An 18,211-nucleotide genomic window follows, 5' to 3' on the forward strand; every position below is an offset into this window, starting at 1 on the left:
GGGCTGTGTTTAGCTGGGGAAAAACACAACCATGAAGAGAGGACTCACTTTTTTTTTTTTAGGTTTTTGTTTATTTAAAAAAATTTTTTAATATTTATTTCTGAGACAGAGACAGAGCAAGAGTGGGGAAGGGGCAGAGAGAGAGGGAGACACAGAATTTGAAGCATTCTCTAGGCTCTGAGCTGTCAGCACAGAGCCTGATGTGGGGCCCGAACTCACAAACCGTGAGATCATGACCTGAGCTGATGTCAGTTGCTCAACTGACTGAGCCACCCAGGCGCCCCAATGTTTGTTTATTTTTGAGAGAGAGAGAGAGTGTGAGCAGGGACAGCGAGAGAGACACACACAGAATCCGAAGCACAGGCCTCACTTCTAATTTATTTACCTCAAATGGGCCCTCAGCACTCCTGACACTCCTGCTGCCCTTCCTTGATCCACTTAAACACCTTCTCCCCTGTTCTCAGACTCCCAGTAGCTCCTCTCACAGCCACGTTTGCTGCTGATGACCTTGTTTTCTATTTCACGGAAGAAAAATTTCATCTGCTCCCACAGCCTCACCTATAACGCCACCTGCACCTGCCTCCCTTCTTACTAGGCAGAAAGGTGCATCTAGGGCCACCGCCCCAATCTGTGCCTTAGAGCAAATCCTCCCTTGCCTACCCAAGGACAATTCCCCAGCAACTGCCCCTCTCTCCTACTCTGCTCAGTTTTGCCCTCTCTGTGGAGTTATTCCCATTGGCATGCAGATGAGACTTAACATAGCCCCTTGTAACTCTCCTGCCTTGACCCCACACCCCCTTACAGGTACCCACATATTACTCTGATCATCTTTCCAGCAAAGTTCCTTGAAAGGCTTGTCCCTATTTATTTTCACCAATTCTTCTCACCCATTTTCTCTTGATCTTCTCTTATCCGGCTTTATCCCTGGTGCTCCACCAAAATAGCTTTGTCAGAGTTACAGTGACCTCTAGTTGCTAAACCCAGTGACCATTTCTCAGTCCTCATCCTCTTTGACTCAGCAGCCACACCTGACTCGGCTGGCTAGTTCTTTCTCCTTGAACACACTCTTTTCATTTGGCTTCTGGGTACCACACCCTTCTGACTGGTTCCTAACTCAGTCTCTATCTCGGTTTGACCTTATCTGGAAGTCGTGATGACATCAGAGTGCTCCAAGGGTAAATCCTTCCACCTCTTCCCTTCTTTTATATCTATACTCTGTGGGTGGAAGAGACTCATAGCTTTGAATTACCATCCACACAGTTTATCTACACATTTACACATACAGTCACTCTTCATTCAAGGACAATCCACATTCAATTAATCTACTTCAGAAATGGTTTTCTTGACCAAAAAATTTTCAGTGATTGATAGATTGCTTATATTTAAGGTTACAGATGTGGCATCATATTTTTCTAATTTTCTGATGATAGGCTAGAGATTGTCTGCAAAAAAAGATCAATACAACAATAACATCAACAAAAGCCCAGAGAAATACTACAAGAGATATCTCAGAATGTGTCAAAATTAAATTGCATTTTCTGTTATCAGCTTCATAGCCTGTGGCTTTGGAGCTTCTAATACTCACCCTTTTAAGATAAGCTCCTAGCAATTAGAATACAGCCATGACAAAGCCAAAATATTCTCTTGAGACTACTGCACTCCAGTTTTTAACCATGGGGTGTGTATGTGTTTGATACAAAAGGCAAATAGCACTGAAACACTTCATCTTATCACAGAAAAATGAATTTATGACATTGAACTCACCAACATGGAAAGCCATATTTATCTTAAAGCATCTATTGACCCTTGAGTATGAGATAATTATTTAAGATGAATAGAAACCAACCTCTGTTGGTGGTTGTGGGTTTGTTTTGTCTCTTAAATCACTGACTTTTGTCATCTGTAAGATTTTACAGAATGAAATTCTTAGGCCATTCAGTGGGGGATCTCATCTAGTTGAAAAGGTAAAACAAATCTGATTGAGACTTTATGATCAAATACTTGAATGAATAAGTTAAAAGATGGTGTGAACTAGAAAAGAAATGGGGATTTTGTTAGGATCCTGCCAAATGTAGGGTGTCTGGATGGCTCAGTTAAGCATCTGACTCTTGATTTCAGCTCAGATCATGATCTCACAGTTTGTGAGATCGTGCCCCGTGTTGACCTCTGCACTGACAGTGTGGAGCCTGCTTGGGATTCTCTCTCTCTCCTTCCCTCTCTGTCCCTCCTCTGATCGTTTGTGCACAAGTGCCTGCTCTCTCTCACTCAAAATAAATAAATAAAATTTTTTAAAAAATCCTGCCAAATGCTTTTGTAGCCATTTTTTTCTGTCTGTTCAGGAATCAAGAAGGGAAGCATCATAAAAAATATATGGAAGAAATTATGGTGAAGAAAGTCTTATGAGAAAGTGAAAACTCATATTTTTTATTAGTACATTGTGTTTCAAGGTTGCCTAGTGTATAAAGTTTTCATGTGGAAAACAAAAACTCAGTGACTTGAGAAGAGATGATTCTTTAATTACTTAGTGTACTCAGTGTAAATAGTTGATCTAGATTTTTCAGGACCCAAACTGAATTATGTATAAATTAAGTATATGATTGCCAAATAATCCCTTCAGTTGGATCTTCATAGAGAGATTCTACATATAGAGATTATCCTGTTGTATTATTTGTGAAAAATGATATTTTGTAAGTTTCTTTGCCAAGCAATACCTCTGGGTGCCATGGTGTTTTACAATATGCAAATGTGTGCTAAGGTGCAATCAGGACTGATATTCTTTGTAAGCAATGACTTATCAATTAATAAGACTGGCCCAATATTTTGCAACTTTGTTGAGATAAACTCCCTCGGCATAAGATTGTGTACCCTAATGAATTGTGGGATTTTCCAAAAGAGAGTAAATACTTATATTTTATTAGGAATTTGTTATGGTAGAAAACCTTTGCTGAGTTCACATTTGAGGGAAGAAAAGCATCATCTTGAGTATTATACTTTCATCTGCTCACTTTAGTAATTGGCTAGACGTGAAGGCCTGAGGTATTGTTTTCATGACATGGTTTTCCAATTGGTCTTTTTCTTTTCAGGTTCCCGAGGGAAAAGTAGTAGTTCTTAATTTCCGATTCATAGATCTTGAGAGTGACAACCTGTGCCGCTATGACTTTGTGGATGTGTACAACGGTCACGCCAATGGCCAGCGTATTGGGCGCTTCTGTGGCACGTTCCGGCCTGGAGCCCTTGTGTCCAGTAGTAACAAGATGATGGTGCAGATGATTTCTGACGCCAACACAGCTGGGAATGGCTTCATGGCCATGTTCTCTGCTGCCGAACCAAATGAAAGAGGTATCGTTTCCACATAATGCTAATAACAGCAATAATGATGGCTCACAGTTACTGGATGCTTACTGTGTGTTAGGCTGTGTTCTGGGCACCTTAAATGTGTTCACTCCTTTAATCTAAAATTTAAGACCAGTTCTTCTCAAAAATAGCTGGAAAATGCCACTAAACCACTAGGAAACCATTCAAAAAAGTCTCTTTTTCTTAAAGCCCATGTGATTCTTATTAAAATTCAAATACAGAAACTTATGGAGTAAAAATGTGAAGCTTACATATGTATATGCACATACAGATACAGATACGTACCCCTTAACTCCTTTATAGTCCCCTCTTAGAGCCATGGTGGTGGTCCCATACCTTTGTGTATGCACTTATACATATGTACTTCTGCAATAGCTTCTTAAAAATGTAAGTGGGGCCATACATTCATAGTGTTTCACAGCTTTTTTTTTCTTTCACTGAGAACTATGTGTGGGGGAATTTTCATGTCAGTACATATGAGCACCCAAGGGTAGAAACCTCTACCCTTAAAAGATCATTGTAGTGGGGCGCCTGAGTGGCTCAGTCAGTTAAGGGTCTGACATTGGCTCAGGTCATAAATTCATGGTTCATGAGTTTAAGCCCCACATCAGGCCCTCTGCTGTTGGCACAGAGCCCACTTCAGATCCTCTGTCCCCCTCTCTCTCTGCCCCTCTCCTACTCACGCTTGCGCGCTCTCTCTCTCTCTCTCAAAAATAAGTAAATATTTGTATATGTATAAAGAAAGATAACTGCAGTGGGCAAGATTTGTTAAATTTGGAGCCTTTAGCTTGAAGTCATTCCCTAATCTGTTCTTGCTTTGAGCTATCGTGCAACATTACTGGTCTGAGAGGTCAGAGGACAGAATCTGGGGCTGACAGAGCAGCCAGAATGTTTGGAAGGAAATCATGGCTGGAAGCTACAGAGGAATTGACGCACAAAGTATACATATAAAATCTACCTAAATCTTTGGCTTGCAGCCAAACTCTACATGTGCAGAGGAGAATCCAGTTGGCCTGGCACAAAAGCATCAGCTGAAACATGAAAGTGAACAGAGATTACAGCTGTTGCCTGCTGCCAGGGAGACCGACTTTGAGCTTGAGTCTAGGCAAGTGCTAGAACAAAAGTCATTTTTCATAGAAACACAACAGAATCTAGAATCTCTAATATCTAATATCTCATCATATCCAATATCTAGTCATCTGATAAAACCAGAAAAGTGTGTCTAGAGTCCAGTAAAAAGCAGTCAGTAAAAACCAATCCTAAGATAACTCAGATGTTACAGTTGGCAGACAAGCACTTTAAAGTAGCTATTATAAATATGTCTAAGGACATAAAATCTAAGGACTTAAAGGGAAATACATGTGTAATAAGTAACAGACTGAAAATTTCAGAAGAGAAGCTAATCTATAAAAAAGAATAAAAGTAATTCTAGAACTGCAAGATAGAGTCTGAAATTTAAAAATTTACCTGGTGGGCTCATGAGCAGATTGGGGATGGTAGAAGAGTCAGTGGATTTGAATAGAAATGACCTAGTCTGAAGAACCAGGAGAAAAAAAGATTAAAGGTAAAAAGCCTCAGAGACCATTGAGGCAATATCAAGTGATCTAATGTGTAATTTGTGTCCCAGAAGAGAGTGATAATAGTGCAGGAAAAATGTCTGAAGAAATAATGGTTTGAAGCTACCCAGATTTAGTGAAGAACATTAATTTATAGGGCCAAGAAGATCAACAAACCCCAAACAGGACCAAAAAAAAAGAAAAAAAAAAAAAAAGCCATACTGAGGAACATTAAAATTATAGAAATCTAAGTAAAAAGAGAAATTTTCATGGCACCTGGGTGGCTCAGTCAGTTAAGCATCCGACTTGATCTTGCATTTGAGCCCCACGATAGGTTCTGTGCTGACAGCTCATAGCCTGGAGCCTACCTCGGATTCTGTGTCTCCCTCTCTCTCTGCCCCTCCCTCTATCACACTCCGTCTCTCTCAGGGAAAAATAAAAAATAAAAAAAATAAAAGATTTAAATGCTGCAACCTCTAGGGGAAAATTTTTAGTAGTTTCTTCTGAAGCTAAACATCTACATCTACATCTACTCTTGGACTAGGAATTGCTCTCCTGGGTATTTGTGCGAGCAAAATGAAAACGCATGTCCACAAAGAGATTTCTACAAAAATGTTCACAGAAGGTCCATTCACAATAGCCCAAACTGGAAACACCCAAATGAATATCAGTGGAGAAGAGGTAAACAAACTGAGGTATTTCCATATGCTGGAATATTACTCAGCGGAGTGAAGAAACAAACTGCCAACTCACACAGCAACATGAATGCCTCCCCCTATAAGCAGGGGAAGCCAGACACAGAAGAATACACAATACACTATTCCTTTTATATGAAGGTCCAGAGTAAAACTACGGTGGAATTTTTCAGATAAGTGGTGTGGAGAGGCAGCAGACTGACTGGGGAGGGATACAGAAGTTTGGTAGGAAATAGATTCTATATCATCCTAGTAGTTTGGCTTTCAGGGGCAGATCAATTTTTCAAATTAGTACAGCTAAGATTTATGCATTTCATTGTACATGAATTTATCTCCCTGAAATCTGTCAATCATCATCATCATCATCATCATCATCAGGTGGTGGGGATTGCACATTAGTATTAATAAAAAGAATAGTAGAATGATAATAATTGTTGAAATTGGGTGATGGATACATAGAAGCTCATTATGTTATTCTGTTTACTTTGTTTATGCTTGAAATTTTCCATGAGTAAAAGTTTTATAAATTATCCAACCTCAATTTTTATAACACATTTTCTTAGAGATGCCTTTTAAGAATTATTATCTTCTGTGTCAAAAAAATATTTAAAGTATATTAGTTCCCTTAGTTTGAATTCAGTTTTTCTCTGTTAGTTAAATTCAAGTAAAATTAAATTTAGAACTTGGTGTTAAAATATCTTTCTAAAATTATTTCTCTTGACTTATCAGTCCATGTGCATAAAGATGTCTGAAATGATGTTTCTCAAATATTAATTGTGGTTAGTTTTAGGTGGTTGGATTTGGGGTAATTTTTTATTTTTTTGATGCTCTTCTGTATTGCTGAAAATTTATAAACCCGTATTATTTTTACAAACAAAAATTATTCCTAAAAATATTAAAGATGTATAGCATATAAAGTTTTCTGGTAGTGGGAGTTTTATATGCCAACTAATTCAAATTTTGTCCATGCACCTGGGTTTTAATCCTATTAATAAATACCTCTGCCTTGAGGGTTCTTAAAATCTGTGTAATTTGTTGAGCCTGCATGATTTCTGAATGAGTTCTTGGCCAAAGATTTTGTCTTTACTTGTCCAAAAAAATGAAAGAAAGAAAAGAAGCGATAGCTCTCACTCTACTCCTATGTTCTCTTGTGCTGATGTGATATGTCAAGTAACAGAGATCATTCAGCATGTGTGTGGAGGGCAGGGAGATGTATGTGGAGACCATTTCTTAAGAAAAAATTTAAGAGCTTCTCTCATTGCCTTTATTTACTGTACTATCATCAATTTTCCAAATTCCCAATCTCCTTATAGTTGCATTGCCATGACCTATATCAGGATATAAACTTGGATTTTTTTTTCATACTTAATAACTTTAGGGGATCAGTATTGTGGAGGACGCCTTGAAAGACCTTCTGGCTCTTTTAAAACCCCCAACTGGCCTGACCGTGATTACCCTGCAGGAGTCACTTGTGTGTGGCATATTGTAGCCCCAAAGAATCAGGTAAGCTTCCCTGAAAATCTGAAGAAAGCATGCACATGTGAATTGCCTAGATGGTATGAGGGGCCCATCTTTCAAGAGCTTAGCATGCAGGGTGAGGAAGGCCCTGCTGGGCACAGGTATCTCTTCATAAAAGACCCAGATTAAAATTGCTTTTGCTAAGTCATGTATTTAATTATATAAATTATAGAAATACAATTTTTAAATTTCAATGTAAATAGTAAGCAAATCCCTGTGAGATTGTTTAACCCTGTGGAAAATGTTATAAGCAGCAGTGACTAAATACGGGAGGGTTAGAATCCCCAAGTACATGTACACGTTTCAGGTTGCCATTTGTTCACACGCTAAATGCACCTGACAGCTTCACTGGGACAAAGCCAATGCAAGCACACCACATCTTCCCCTCAGAGAACAAGTCTGAAAGCTAATCTGCTCTGTGGATTTTTTTTGGTTGTTGTTTAACATAAAATTTGTTCAGGTTCCCCACAAATAACTTTATGCAATCCTCTAAAACAATCAAGAGAGAAGTTCTTAGTTTTCCAGTGCTTATTAGTTTGTGGTTATATGAAATTTTATCTTTTCTGGGAACCACTTTTAGATATTAATTACAGGAGAAAACTTAGCATGGGAGTAGACCAAGTCTACTTTGTGGATGTTGGAAAACAAAGAATTATTATTGTTACAAACACTACAGACTTTAATCACACACTAGATGGTGATCATTATGGTACTGTTAAAAAAAACTTTTCTAAACTGATCTTTTGAAGGGCGCCTGGGTGGCTCAGTCGGTTAAGGGTCCTACTTTGGCTCAGGTCACGATCTCATGGTTTGTGGGTTTGAGCCCCATGTTGGGCTCTGTGCTGACAGCTCAGAGCCCGGAGCCTGTTTTGGATCCTGTGTCTCCCTCTCTCTCTGCTCCTCCGCCCCCCTTTCTCTCTCTCCCTCTCTCTCTTTCAAAAATAAATAATAAAACATTAAAAAAAATAAAAAATAAACTCATCTTTTGTATCACTTACACAGATACTATTTGCCATATATTCATTTTTTAATGTTAAATTATTCAGGCAAACGTACCATGCAGATTGGTGATTTGAACTCACACACACACTTTGATCGTAATCCCCAAACCCAGTTTTATTTTTAAGAATAAAAATCTGGTCATTTACTTATTGATGAAAGATTTATAAACTTATTTAACTTTTTATAGCTTAAAGTAACATTTAAAAATCACATTTCTCAACATTTAAGCAGTATGTAATTCTTGAGATGGTTTTGGTCACTTTTCTTTCTGTGACATTTGTAAATATATTGGTTTAAATAATTTCAACTTAATTATACTTGCAGATTACAATTCAGCATATTTTTTCTATTATCTCTTTATTTAAATTTAAACTTGGGTTTCATTTTATTAATGTGATTTTTTACTTTAGCCAACTGAGTTTTTAATCATTGTTGTAATGTCTGAAATCACTGGAAGCGCTGTCAGAGAAGAATAAACTGGGAAAATTAAATCCTGAGTAATTTCTGTGCCAATCTCTGGGCATTTTCTTCCAATAAAGACTTAACCTTCATTTTTTATCATAGTTTCCCCCTCTATTCTCCTACTTATTTACTTACTTTTTAATCTTCTCTCTAAAAGCTGTTATATGACTAAGTAGAGAAAGGTCAGCCAATTTTTTAATAATCTGGAAAACATTTTATTACCAACTGGTGAGAAGTTATTGGACCCAGAGAGGAAGTATTTTAATACGATTTAAAGCACTGCTAAATATGAATAAGCTATTATTCACCCTTAACTGGTGCTGACTTTTTAAAGGTGGGTAAATATGTAGATATGTGACAATTATCTTCAAAGCCAAAATTTACCTTTGATCCCTCCGTGATGCTGTTGCTATTATCATATTCATCTAGGTTACTGTGTGTGAGTCTTCTTTAGCTAATATCTAGGGCCTGTCCTAACAGGAATTAATGCCCATTATCTTCCCGAAGCAGCAGGGAGGGTTACCTGCCCACCTGCTGCCCAGCAAAAGTGGAGATCAGCTGTCTGGGTGCCGTGGGTATTTATGAGCCCAGTGAGATTTCCTTTGATTCATATGTTGGAGGTGCTCTGGAAAAATCTGCTTGTGAGGGGAATGATTGCCTGTTAAAACTTCCTATTGACTTGAATAACTTGGACACTATTATTGGTACTTATGCAAAAAAAGTTAAGAAATAGTTAAGAAGTCTAACACTGACTTGGTATATGAGTGCTTTTATGCAACCTCTTCAAAAATCAACTACATCACCAAGTAGGCTGTGCTCAACTCAGTAGGCACACTTTTCAGACATACTTCAAGAAGACATCACAGTCAGTCCCCACTTCCTGAATCTCTGGTCCTAAAGAATTTGACTCCTTTGCATGTGATAGGAATGTTGTTCTCTTTCCCTTGTAAGGGGAACAACTCCATCCACCACCCAAATGCATACACTTACACCACACCCCAGCATACGCTAACATAGGGGAACATCTCCGAGAAGAATGAAGTTGGCATAGGTTCTGCTTCCCACTCTAACACATATCCAGTTATGGTCTTAATGTAGATTGCTAGGGTTGTGTGGTGTTCCCATACTTTTGTAGCTGTAGGTGAACAGGTCTCCTAAATTTAAGATCTTAACTAGGGTTGAGATGACCTTTTGGAATGACTAAAAATTAAAGGAAAGTAATACCACAGTTTTGTGAACTACAGAAGAAATATGAAAACCATAAGAAATGAATAATTCAAACAGAAGGAATATTTTCTTGACAAAGGAAAATCATGATATCCTACGGATCTGGGGAGAGGAAGATTTCTGGGTGAGATTATTCCTCAAAGCTATCTTGACATTTCTAATGTTGTGCTTTCTCTAAAGCTTATAGAATTAAAATTTGAGAAGTTTGATGTCGAGCGTGATAACTACTGCCGATACGATTTTGTGGCTGTGTTTAATGGTGGGGAAGTCAACGACGCTAAGAGAATTGGAAAGTATTGTGGTGATAGTCCACCCGCGTAAGTAGCACCTGTTTTATTTCATTAATATGTTAGTAGCTCTAAACTTCTTTCTTATTAAACTGCCCAATTATATTTTATTTTCTGGAAGATTCTATGCTGTTGTTGTTTTGTTCACAAATTCTTGGGTTTGTTCCATGGCAGTAGAGTCCCATACAGCCCCAGCACAAAAAATAGCCAACCCAGAGAGTAAGGAGGCATTAATGAGTGTAGCGAGGCCTCAGCGGCCAAACAGATAACAGATGCAGAGTTGGTGATGCCCCAGAGCCAGATACTAGCCAGATACCTGGATACGTCACTGCCCTGCAAAGGTGAGCTCAAGCATCAGAGTGGAAGGGGGAAATTCTGAGAAAAAAGCAGGGGGCTGAAATTTGGGGATCCAGATACGGAAACCTGGATGCTCATGATGACCCAGGTGGTTTTACCTGATCAGAGACTTGTCCTGGACCTCTTGTGGCTTTGTACCTCTTCCTCACCGTGTTGCTCAAATGTTTGCTGGGTAAGCCTGAAAGGCACTGTGTATTTATCAGCAAACATTTATGGAGCTTAGAGCTCTGCTACTTGCTAGCTGTGTGACATCGAGCCAGTTGCTTAATTCCTCTTAGTTCCCTATTCTGTATTGGTGCAACACATGTATTTTGGTGCAAGATATTTCACCCTTTCACATACAATACTGGAGAAAGCCTCAGTTGAAATTAATATAGCTTAGGGCCTCTGGCTGGCTCAGTCAGTAGAGCTTCCAACTCTTGATCTTGGGATGTAAGTTCGAGCCTCATGTTGGGTGTTGAGATTACTTTTAAAAAAATAAAATCTTAAGGAAAAAAAAGACGTTACTACAGTTTGCTGTCAAAGTCACCATTATGTCAATTTTTAAATACCCTTTTCTACTCTGTTGCTTAAACATAATTCGATTATACGCATCACCTGATTTTACATGCATGTCTATGATTCCCCCAGACACATTTAAGTTAAAACAAGGTATTTTTCATTTTAAATTCATTTTTTCAATTTAAATTCATTTATATTGTTTGATAATATTAAGAATTGTTAATACATACAAATTGGCTAAAATTGGAACATTACTATACCCAAACTTGACTCTGCAGCCAAATGTGTTAGAGAAAGGCCCATTTCTAAGCTCTTAGCAAAGGTGTTCCTTCTGTATTTTTTTCCTGTTGCTGCTGTAACACATTACCACCAACTGAGTGGCTTAAAACAATACATGTATTCTCTTACAATTCTGGAGGTCAGAAGTCTGAAATCCCTTGCACTGAGCTAAAATTAAGCTGTCAGCAGGGCTGTTTCCTTCTGGAAGCTCTGAGGGGAGAATCAGTTTCTATGCCTATTTCAGCTTCAAGAGCTGCTGCATTTCTTGGCTGTGGTTCCTCCTCCATCTTCAAAGCACATCACTCCTGTCTGTCCTTCTGTCATCGTATTGCCTTCTCCTCTCCTGGAGTCAAACCTCTCTCTTCTAAGGATACCTGTGGTTACATTTAGGGCCCAAGTAGACAATCCAGGATACTCTTTTCCTTCTCAAGATCCTGAACTTGATCACACCTGCAATGTCCCTTCGCACATAAGGTAACATATTCACATGTTCAAGGGATTCGGATGCGGACATCTTGGGGTGCCATTATCAGCCTACCGCACCCTCCTTTATTCCAAGCCAGTCTTTTCATCTGTATCCTCCATCTGACCTCTTCCTTTTCTCCCTTGAAATTCCCCTCTACCTAGTAGCCCTGTTTTTTTCTCCATCATCTCCATCTTTAGCCTCTGCCTTTATTATTTGTTTCCCATAGCCAAAAATTTAAGTTCTCCTGAAATAAGGGGAAGAAAAGTAACCCTTTCTTGACCCCCTATCCTGCTGTAGCTTTTTCTACCATGTCTCTCTTTGTCTTTATATCCAAGTATTGAAAAAAAAAATTTCAAATTCCATTTCCTAGCGATATGGAAAATAAGATAGCCTTTAAAATCCTACCACAACAAATACCAAACAGTGTTCCTAAGTTAAAAAAAATTTTTTTAAGCATTGCTCAGTTGGTAAAAAAAAAAAAGAGAAATCATCAGAGGGCAAAAATGTTGAAAAGCCCAACAGTGCTTGGGTGGCTCAGTCGGTTAAGTGTCCCAGCTCTTGATTTCAGCTCAGGTCATGATGTCACAGTTTGTGGGATCAAGCCCCTTGTCAGGCTCTGTGCTGACAGTGTAGAACCTGCTTGGGATTCTCTCTCCCTCTCTGCCCCTCCCCACATGTGCGCATACTTGCTTTCTCTCTTTCTCTCTCTAAAAATAAATAAACATGGAAAAACTATTAGCAAGTCATATCTAACAATGTATAGAAAATGCTGTTTGACCAGGAATTCAAGATTGGTTTGAACTTAGAAAAGCTATTAATATAATTTAGTTACCAGATTAAAGTATGATTTTTAGATTTATATTTTTATTTGTTGGAAACAATTTATTCAAGAATATATTTTCTTAAATAGCTTGAATAAAAGTTTATTAATATTATTTTAATAGCAACAGAAATACAAAATACTCAAGAATAAATCTAATAATTGTGTGCAAGCCCTGAAAAGAGAAAATTATAAAACCTTACTAAAAGGTATTTAAAAAAACCTCAGTAAATAGAGCTGTATACTGTTCTCGTGAATAGGAAAAATCAATGTCATTTAAAAATAACAAAATTGGTTTTTCATTAAACCTGATAGCCTGATTCTGAAATGTTCATGGAATTGCAAGGGAGTTGGGGATGGGGGCAAAACTAAGATGGTTCTGAAGGAGAACTTGGCAGGGGGATTTGCCTTACATGATGGAGCCATATCAGAAAGCTGTTGTATTTAAGACAATATGGTTTTAACAGAGATTGACAAATGGACTAATGAAAACACCAAAGAGAGGCCAGACACATCCACACATGTCTGCACATGGGGCACATCGCAGAGAGCCACAGGTCAGCTGGTAAAAAATGGCCTCATTGAAAAATGAGGCAGGAACAATTTGTTTTCATATGGGAAAAATGAATGACACACACATACACACAGAACCACAACTACAGATGCACTGGAACCTTAAATGAGAATTTCTGCCCGTTAAAATACACCTTAAAGAGGGAAAAGAGAAGGCACAAAACAGAAACAGGTATTTGTAACATATTTGACAAAGACCCCTAGGTCCAGAATATATCAAGAAATTCTAAAAATTATTTAAGGAAAGACAACAGGAAAAAAAAATGGGCAAGAGACATGACAAGACATTCCCAAAGGAAGAAAGCTGCACAGTGACTAAATCTTTATAAAAAGTGTAAATTGGTACAACAACTTTGGAAATCAGCTTGGCATTATCTAGTAAAGTTGAAGATGGGCATGTATCCTGTGACTTAGCAGAGAATATGTACACTACCCTCCTGGGGTGCCCACTAACGTTACTTTTGCCCATGTGTACCACAAGACATACACAAGAGTATTCTTAGCAATATTGTTTGTAATGGGGGGGGGCAGAGGAAATAGCCTAATATTTATCAACAAGAGAATAGTTCACACTATGCAGCAGTGAAAACAGTGGATGAATCTCGCAGTTATAATGCTGAGTGTGAAAAAAAATAACAGAAAAATGCACACCATACCCTTTCATTTATATGAAGTTTATAAATTTTTTTTTAATGTTTATTTTTGAGAGAGACAGAGACAGAATGCAAGTGGGTTGGGGCAGAGAGAGAGGGAGGCACAGAATCCGAAGCAGGCTCCAGGCTCCAGGCTCCGAGCTGTCAGCACAGAGCCCAACGCGGGGCTCGAACTCACGGGTTGTGAGATCATGACCTGAGCCGAAGTCGGACGCTCAACCGACTGAGCCACCCAGGCACCCCAATTTATATGAAGTTTAAAAGCATGCTTAGTGATGCATATTTATTGGTAAATCTGTTGGTAAAGAAAAGGAGAAACATAGAATCCAGCATAGTGATAGCCTCCATGCAGGTGGGGAGGGGGTCACAAAGTGGGGGCTCCTTGCTTCTGAGGAGTTTGTCTGGAGTAGCTTGACAGCCAGTCCTCCAACTAACACTTTTACCAGAGGAATATTTTTTTCATAGAGTACTTCTGGGATGGGGCAGTGCAGAAAATGAGAAAACCTATTTGGGGGACTTCTCCCCTGTTAAAAGTCTGAAGAGAAGGAGGAGTGCTGTGGTTGGTGAGATCACTTCATCATCCCTGTGTCGGGTTCAGTGCAGTATCAACACCATTGAATTCAGTTCAGAAACACTCATTAAGCCTCAGCCATGTGGTGGGCACTGTGTTAGGTAGCTGGAATACAACAATAAATAAAAAACAAAGATAATTGGTAGGAGGGATGAAACGAGGCGGATAGTTAAAATGGCAAAGGAATATGCCAGGTACGTTTCTGACAAGGAGTCCTTTGGTCCAATCAGCACAAGTGGTGGGGTCAGGAGAAGCTTTTTGAAGGAGATTGTGCCTCTTGAAGCTTAGTCTTGAAGGAAGAGTTGGCATTGGTCATAAGCAGAAGGGAGGACAGACTCATTCCAAGTAGAAGACACTCCATCAATAGAGATAACACAGGGGAGGCATATGCTATTCTGGAGCCCAAACCTTGAGTTGGAGCCTAGAGAGGCAGGAGCACTGAACTGGGTTCCACATCTTACAGACAGGGGAGCCTTTCAAATACATTTAGTCAGGAAATGGCGGGACCAGTGCCTTAGAATCCCCATCCTTGACATGAGCAGAGAGTCTGGTTAGAAGGCTGTGGCAGGAGATCCAGGTAAAGTCAAGGAGGTGGGGAAGGATGAGGAGATGAGGAAGGATGGTAGAGATGGAGAGGAGGATGTGGATCAAGAAATATTTAGGCAAGATTGGCAGGACATGGCGGTTGACTAGCTGTAGTGGTTGAAGACGACGACGACTATGGGATGACAAAGCAGAGACAGTGAACGCAGCCAGCTTTGTAAGACCAAAGAGCATCTTCCATCCCTTCCCAGGATCTGCCAGTATGGAATGAATCCAAGGAAGAGTTCCTCTTGCCTTTCTAGTGGTTTGTTACATTAATTTGTGGATGCACACGTAGCCCTCAGAACGTTTATGGCACTGTGATTCTGTCACATTCATGCTAGAGCTCAGCAGCAGCATAACAAAAATGTCTGTTACTACAATACTCTTCCTTGAGAAAATTTAATTTCCAATTTGATGCTCCCAAGATTAGTTCATAGAAAAGACATTAGATGATCACTATAATTATAATATCATGCCCAGAAGGCTGACCTGATGAGGTCTTAAGGTTTCCTTTGCTGCATATAATAAGTGCTTTTTGTAATTTTATCATGTAAACAAGTTTAACATATTTTTTTGTAATTGTGGCTGGGAATTGTTTCATGCATATTGTTTATATTTATTGAATGGAATATGTTTTCAAAAGCAAGACAGAATGTTTCTGATAAAGGCTTGATTCTCAGAAGCATTATTTAAATGATCTCGGTCACTCTTGTGACCAGAATGCTAAATGTAGGTCACGAAGCTCAGTTTTGGCTTCATCCCATCCCTTGGCTCAGAAGGTAATTAATAGCCTTCAGGACAGAAAAGATCCTGCAGTTTTTCTAACTGGTTTGGTCAAGTACAGATCTACCTCCTCACCCCCAACCATCCCCACTCAAAGTAGCTGACAGGTGGGAAGAAAAATTAAGTTGCCCCATTATTTGCTGTTCATGATGCCTACAAAGTGGTTTGGCTGGGGCACCTGGGTGGCTCAGTCGGTTGCGCGTCTGACTTCGGCTCAGGTCATGATGCCACGGTTCGTGGGTTAGAGCCCCACGTTGGGCTCTGTGCTGACAGCTCAGAGCCTGGAGCCTGCTTCAGATTCTGTGTCTCCCTCTCTCTCTGCCCCTCCCCTGCTCATACCCTGTCTCTCTCTGTCTCTCAAAAATAAATAAATGTAAAAAAAAAAAACCATTTTCAAAGTGGTTTGGCTGAGAAGATGCCTCAAAGAAGAGTTTAGTCAAACCACTAATTAACTCAATTAAATAACTTGTTTCGTTTTTCCCACTTCTGAATTAAATAGTCTTGAAATAGAATTAGCCAAACAGCATTTTTTAACCATTGCTTAAATAATAATAGAGAAGGCTCAAATGAAACTATTTTATATGATAGTTATTCCCTAAGACTTAGGAGTGCTTTTGAGCCTCAGTTATTATCGCCACTAAATCTTTAGTACCAGCTAACCAGCAAGTCCCTAAAATAGCTTTCAAATTAAGAGTTCTTTAATGATGTCATTCATAACCACCAAAGCAATCACTTTCTCTTTCAACTTCGCAGCCTTCTGCTATTGAGATTATAAAACAGAAACGTTTCCATTTCAGGCCTGCCTGAGAGCTCTCATTAAAAATGAAATGGAAGTCACGTTAAACCCTACGTGGCTTTCTTATCCCCTGGTGACCAGCCCACCAAAATGATCCCTCTGGCTGTGTCTTCACAGTGCATGGGAATTCATTTATGACATTTCTCCATCTGACTCTCTATGGCCAGCATCCCTAGCTCCCCAGGCCAGCTCAAATCCAGAGTCTTAATGAAAAGAAGCTGTGTGGTTCCCAAGTCAGGCCAGACTCTAAGGTGCTTGTGAAGAACCAGCCACAGTTTCAGTGTTTACACTGGTCTCAATGTCTAGCACAGTCTCTTTGGTCACCTGGTCCTACGTTCAAATTCTGACTCCCCTACATGCTAGCTGTAGGGCCTTGGGTAAATTACTTGAACTCTCTGAACTTCACTTGCCTATTCTGTTAGAAAGTGAGTAACAGTGCCGATCTGAACACTCGTAAATGTTAGCTATTTAGCATTAATTCTGAGCACATTGAGACTTTCACCTTTTGAAGTATCTTAACTTTTACTTTTAAACATGTAGTGATCTATTGTCAAATGGAAAGCTAGGATTCTACAATTCAGAGAGGTGCCACTTAAAAAAAATTTTTAATGTTTTTCTTCTTTTAGGCCAATTGTATCTGAGGGAAATGAACTTCTCATTCAGTTTTTATCAGACTTAAGTTTAACTGCAGATGGATTTATTGGTCACTACAAATTCAGGCCGAAAAAATTGCCTACAACTACAGTACCACCTGTTACCACCACATTCCCTGTAACTACGGGTAAGTTTTTCTGTTTTGATGTTTGTGCACACACCTCAGGAGTATAAGAAAAATTCTTTTGAAGTAGAAAAAAAAAATTAAAACAAAGATACTTGAAACTAAACTAAGTTAAATAAAATGAAAACTTATCTAAAAGAATAATATAACTCCATTAATGAAAAAGTGTAAGGTGTAAGAAGTTTATAAGCTAATAATTTTTAAGAGTCATGTAAGAAAATTATGACCACTTAAAAATTACTAGGAACCCTATTATAGGCACAGATCATTATAAACCCAGTTTTTCTTTTCTGGTACCTCTAAAGTTATGGCTTTTTTTTTTTATTACATAGAATTGTAGTATTTAAAATTAAAGTTCTAGGGCCTTGATACCTGCCTGTTTTCACATCTGCCAGTTTTTTGGTTTGGGTTTTATTGTGTATGTGTATGTTGTTGTTTTTCTCGCTTCACTCTAAACTGTGTTATACAAAATACTTCTTTTTTTTTTCCCAAACTGGGGTAAGTTGGTATTATAGAAGCCAATTGGGAAACTGGTCTGGAGCATAACCTAAGAAATGGAGAGACAAGAGTGTATCCCTATACTAAGTCTCCATTCACTGAGATTTCAGGCCTCAGATCTCAAAATCTAAATCTGAGAGAAAGAAAAAAGTGGGAATGAAGGATCTGAAGTTAAGATACAAAATAGTTTGAAATGAGCCCAGCTTTTATAGCCCGCCATTCTCTGCTTGCACCCCTGGTAGGGCTGACCTGAGTATAGGCACTTGTAGAAGAGCTGATTTTTCTGAGTGCTCCCCAAGTATGCCACCTTGTGGCCTAGACATGTACTGCTATATTACAGCAGTGTTTCTCATTTCTTCAGCTCATCTCAGTGGAACCTGGTGTCCTTATTCTTTCCATTGAATTATCTGGCAGCACCGTGCTGCTAGTGGCTCCCTAGATTTTATCTCC

General features: G+C 39.0%; 1 protein-coding gene across 3 annotated transcripts in view; it reads left to right on the plus strand.

The window, feature by feature from the left end:
- PCOLCE2 (procollagen C-endopeptidase enhancer 2) overlaps positions 1 to 18,211 on the plus strand; it is a 61,323-nt gene that overhangs the window by 35,034 nt on the left and 8,078 nt on the right. For all 3 annotated transcript variants that reach the window (XM_042903206.1, XM_042903207.1, XM_042903208.1), the window contains 4 exons: positions 3,084 to 3,339; positions 6,984 to 7,108; positions 9,995 to 10,131; positions 17,112 to 17,266. In XM_042903206.1, coding sequence (XP_042759140.1) covers positions 3,084 to 3,339; positions 6,984 to 7,108; positions 9,995 to 10,131; positions 17,112 to 17,266 — 673 coding nt within the window. The remainder of the gene's footprint in view (positions 1 to 3,083; positions 3,340 to 6,983; positions 7,109 to 9,994; positions 10,132 to 17,111; positions 17,267 to 18,211) is intronic.

Source organism: Panthera leo, chromosome C2, assembly GCF_018350215.1.
Source record: "Panthera leo isolate Ple1 chromosome C2, P.leo_Ple1_pat1.1, whole genome shotgun sequence".
Taxonomy (NCBI): domain Eukaryota; kingdom Metazoa; phylum Chordata; class Mammalia; order Carnivora; family Felidae; genus Panthera; species Panthera leo.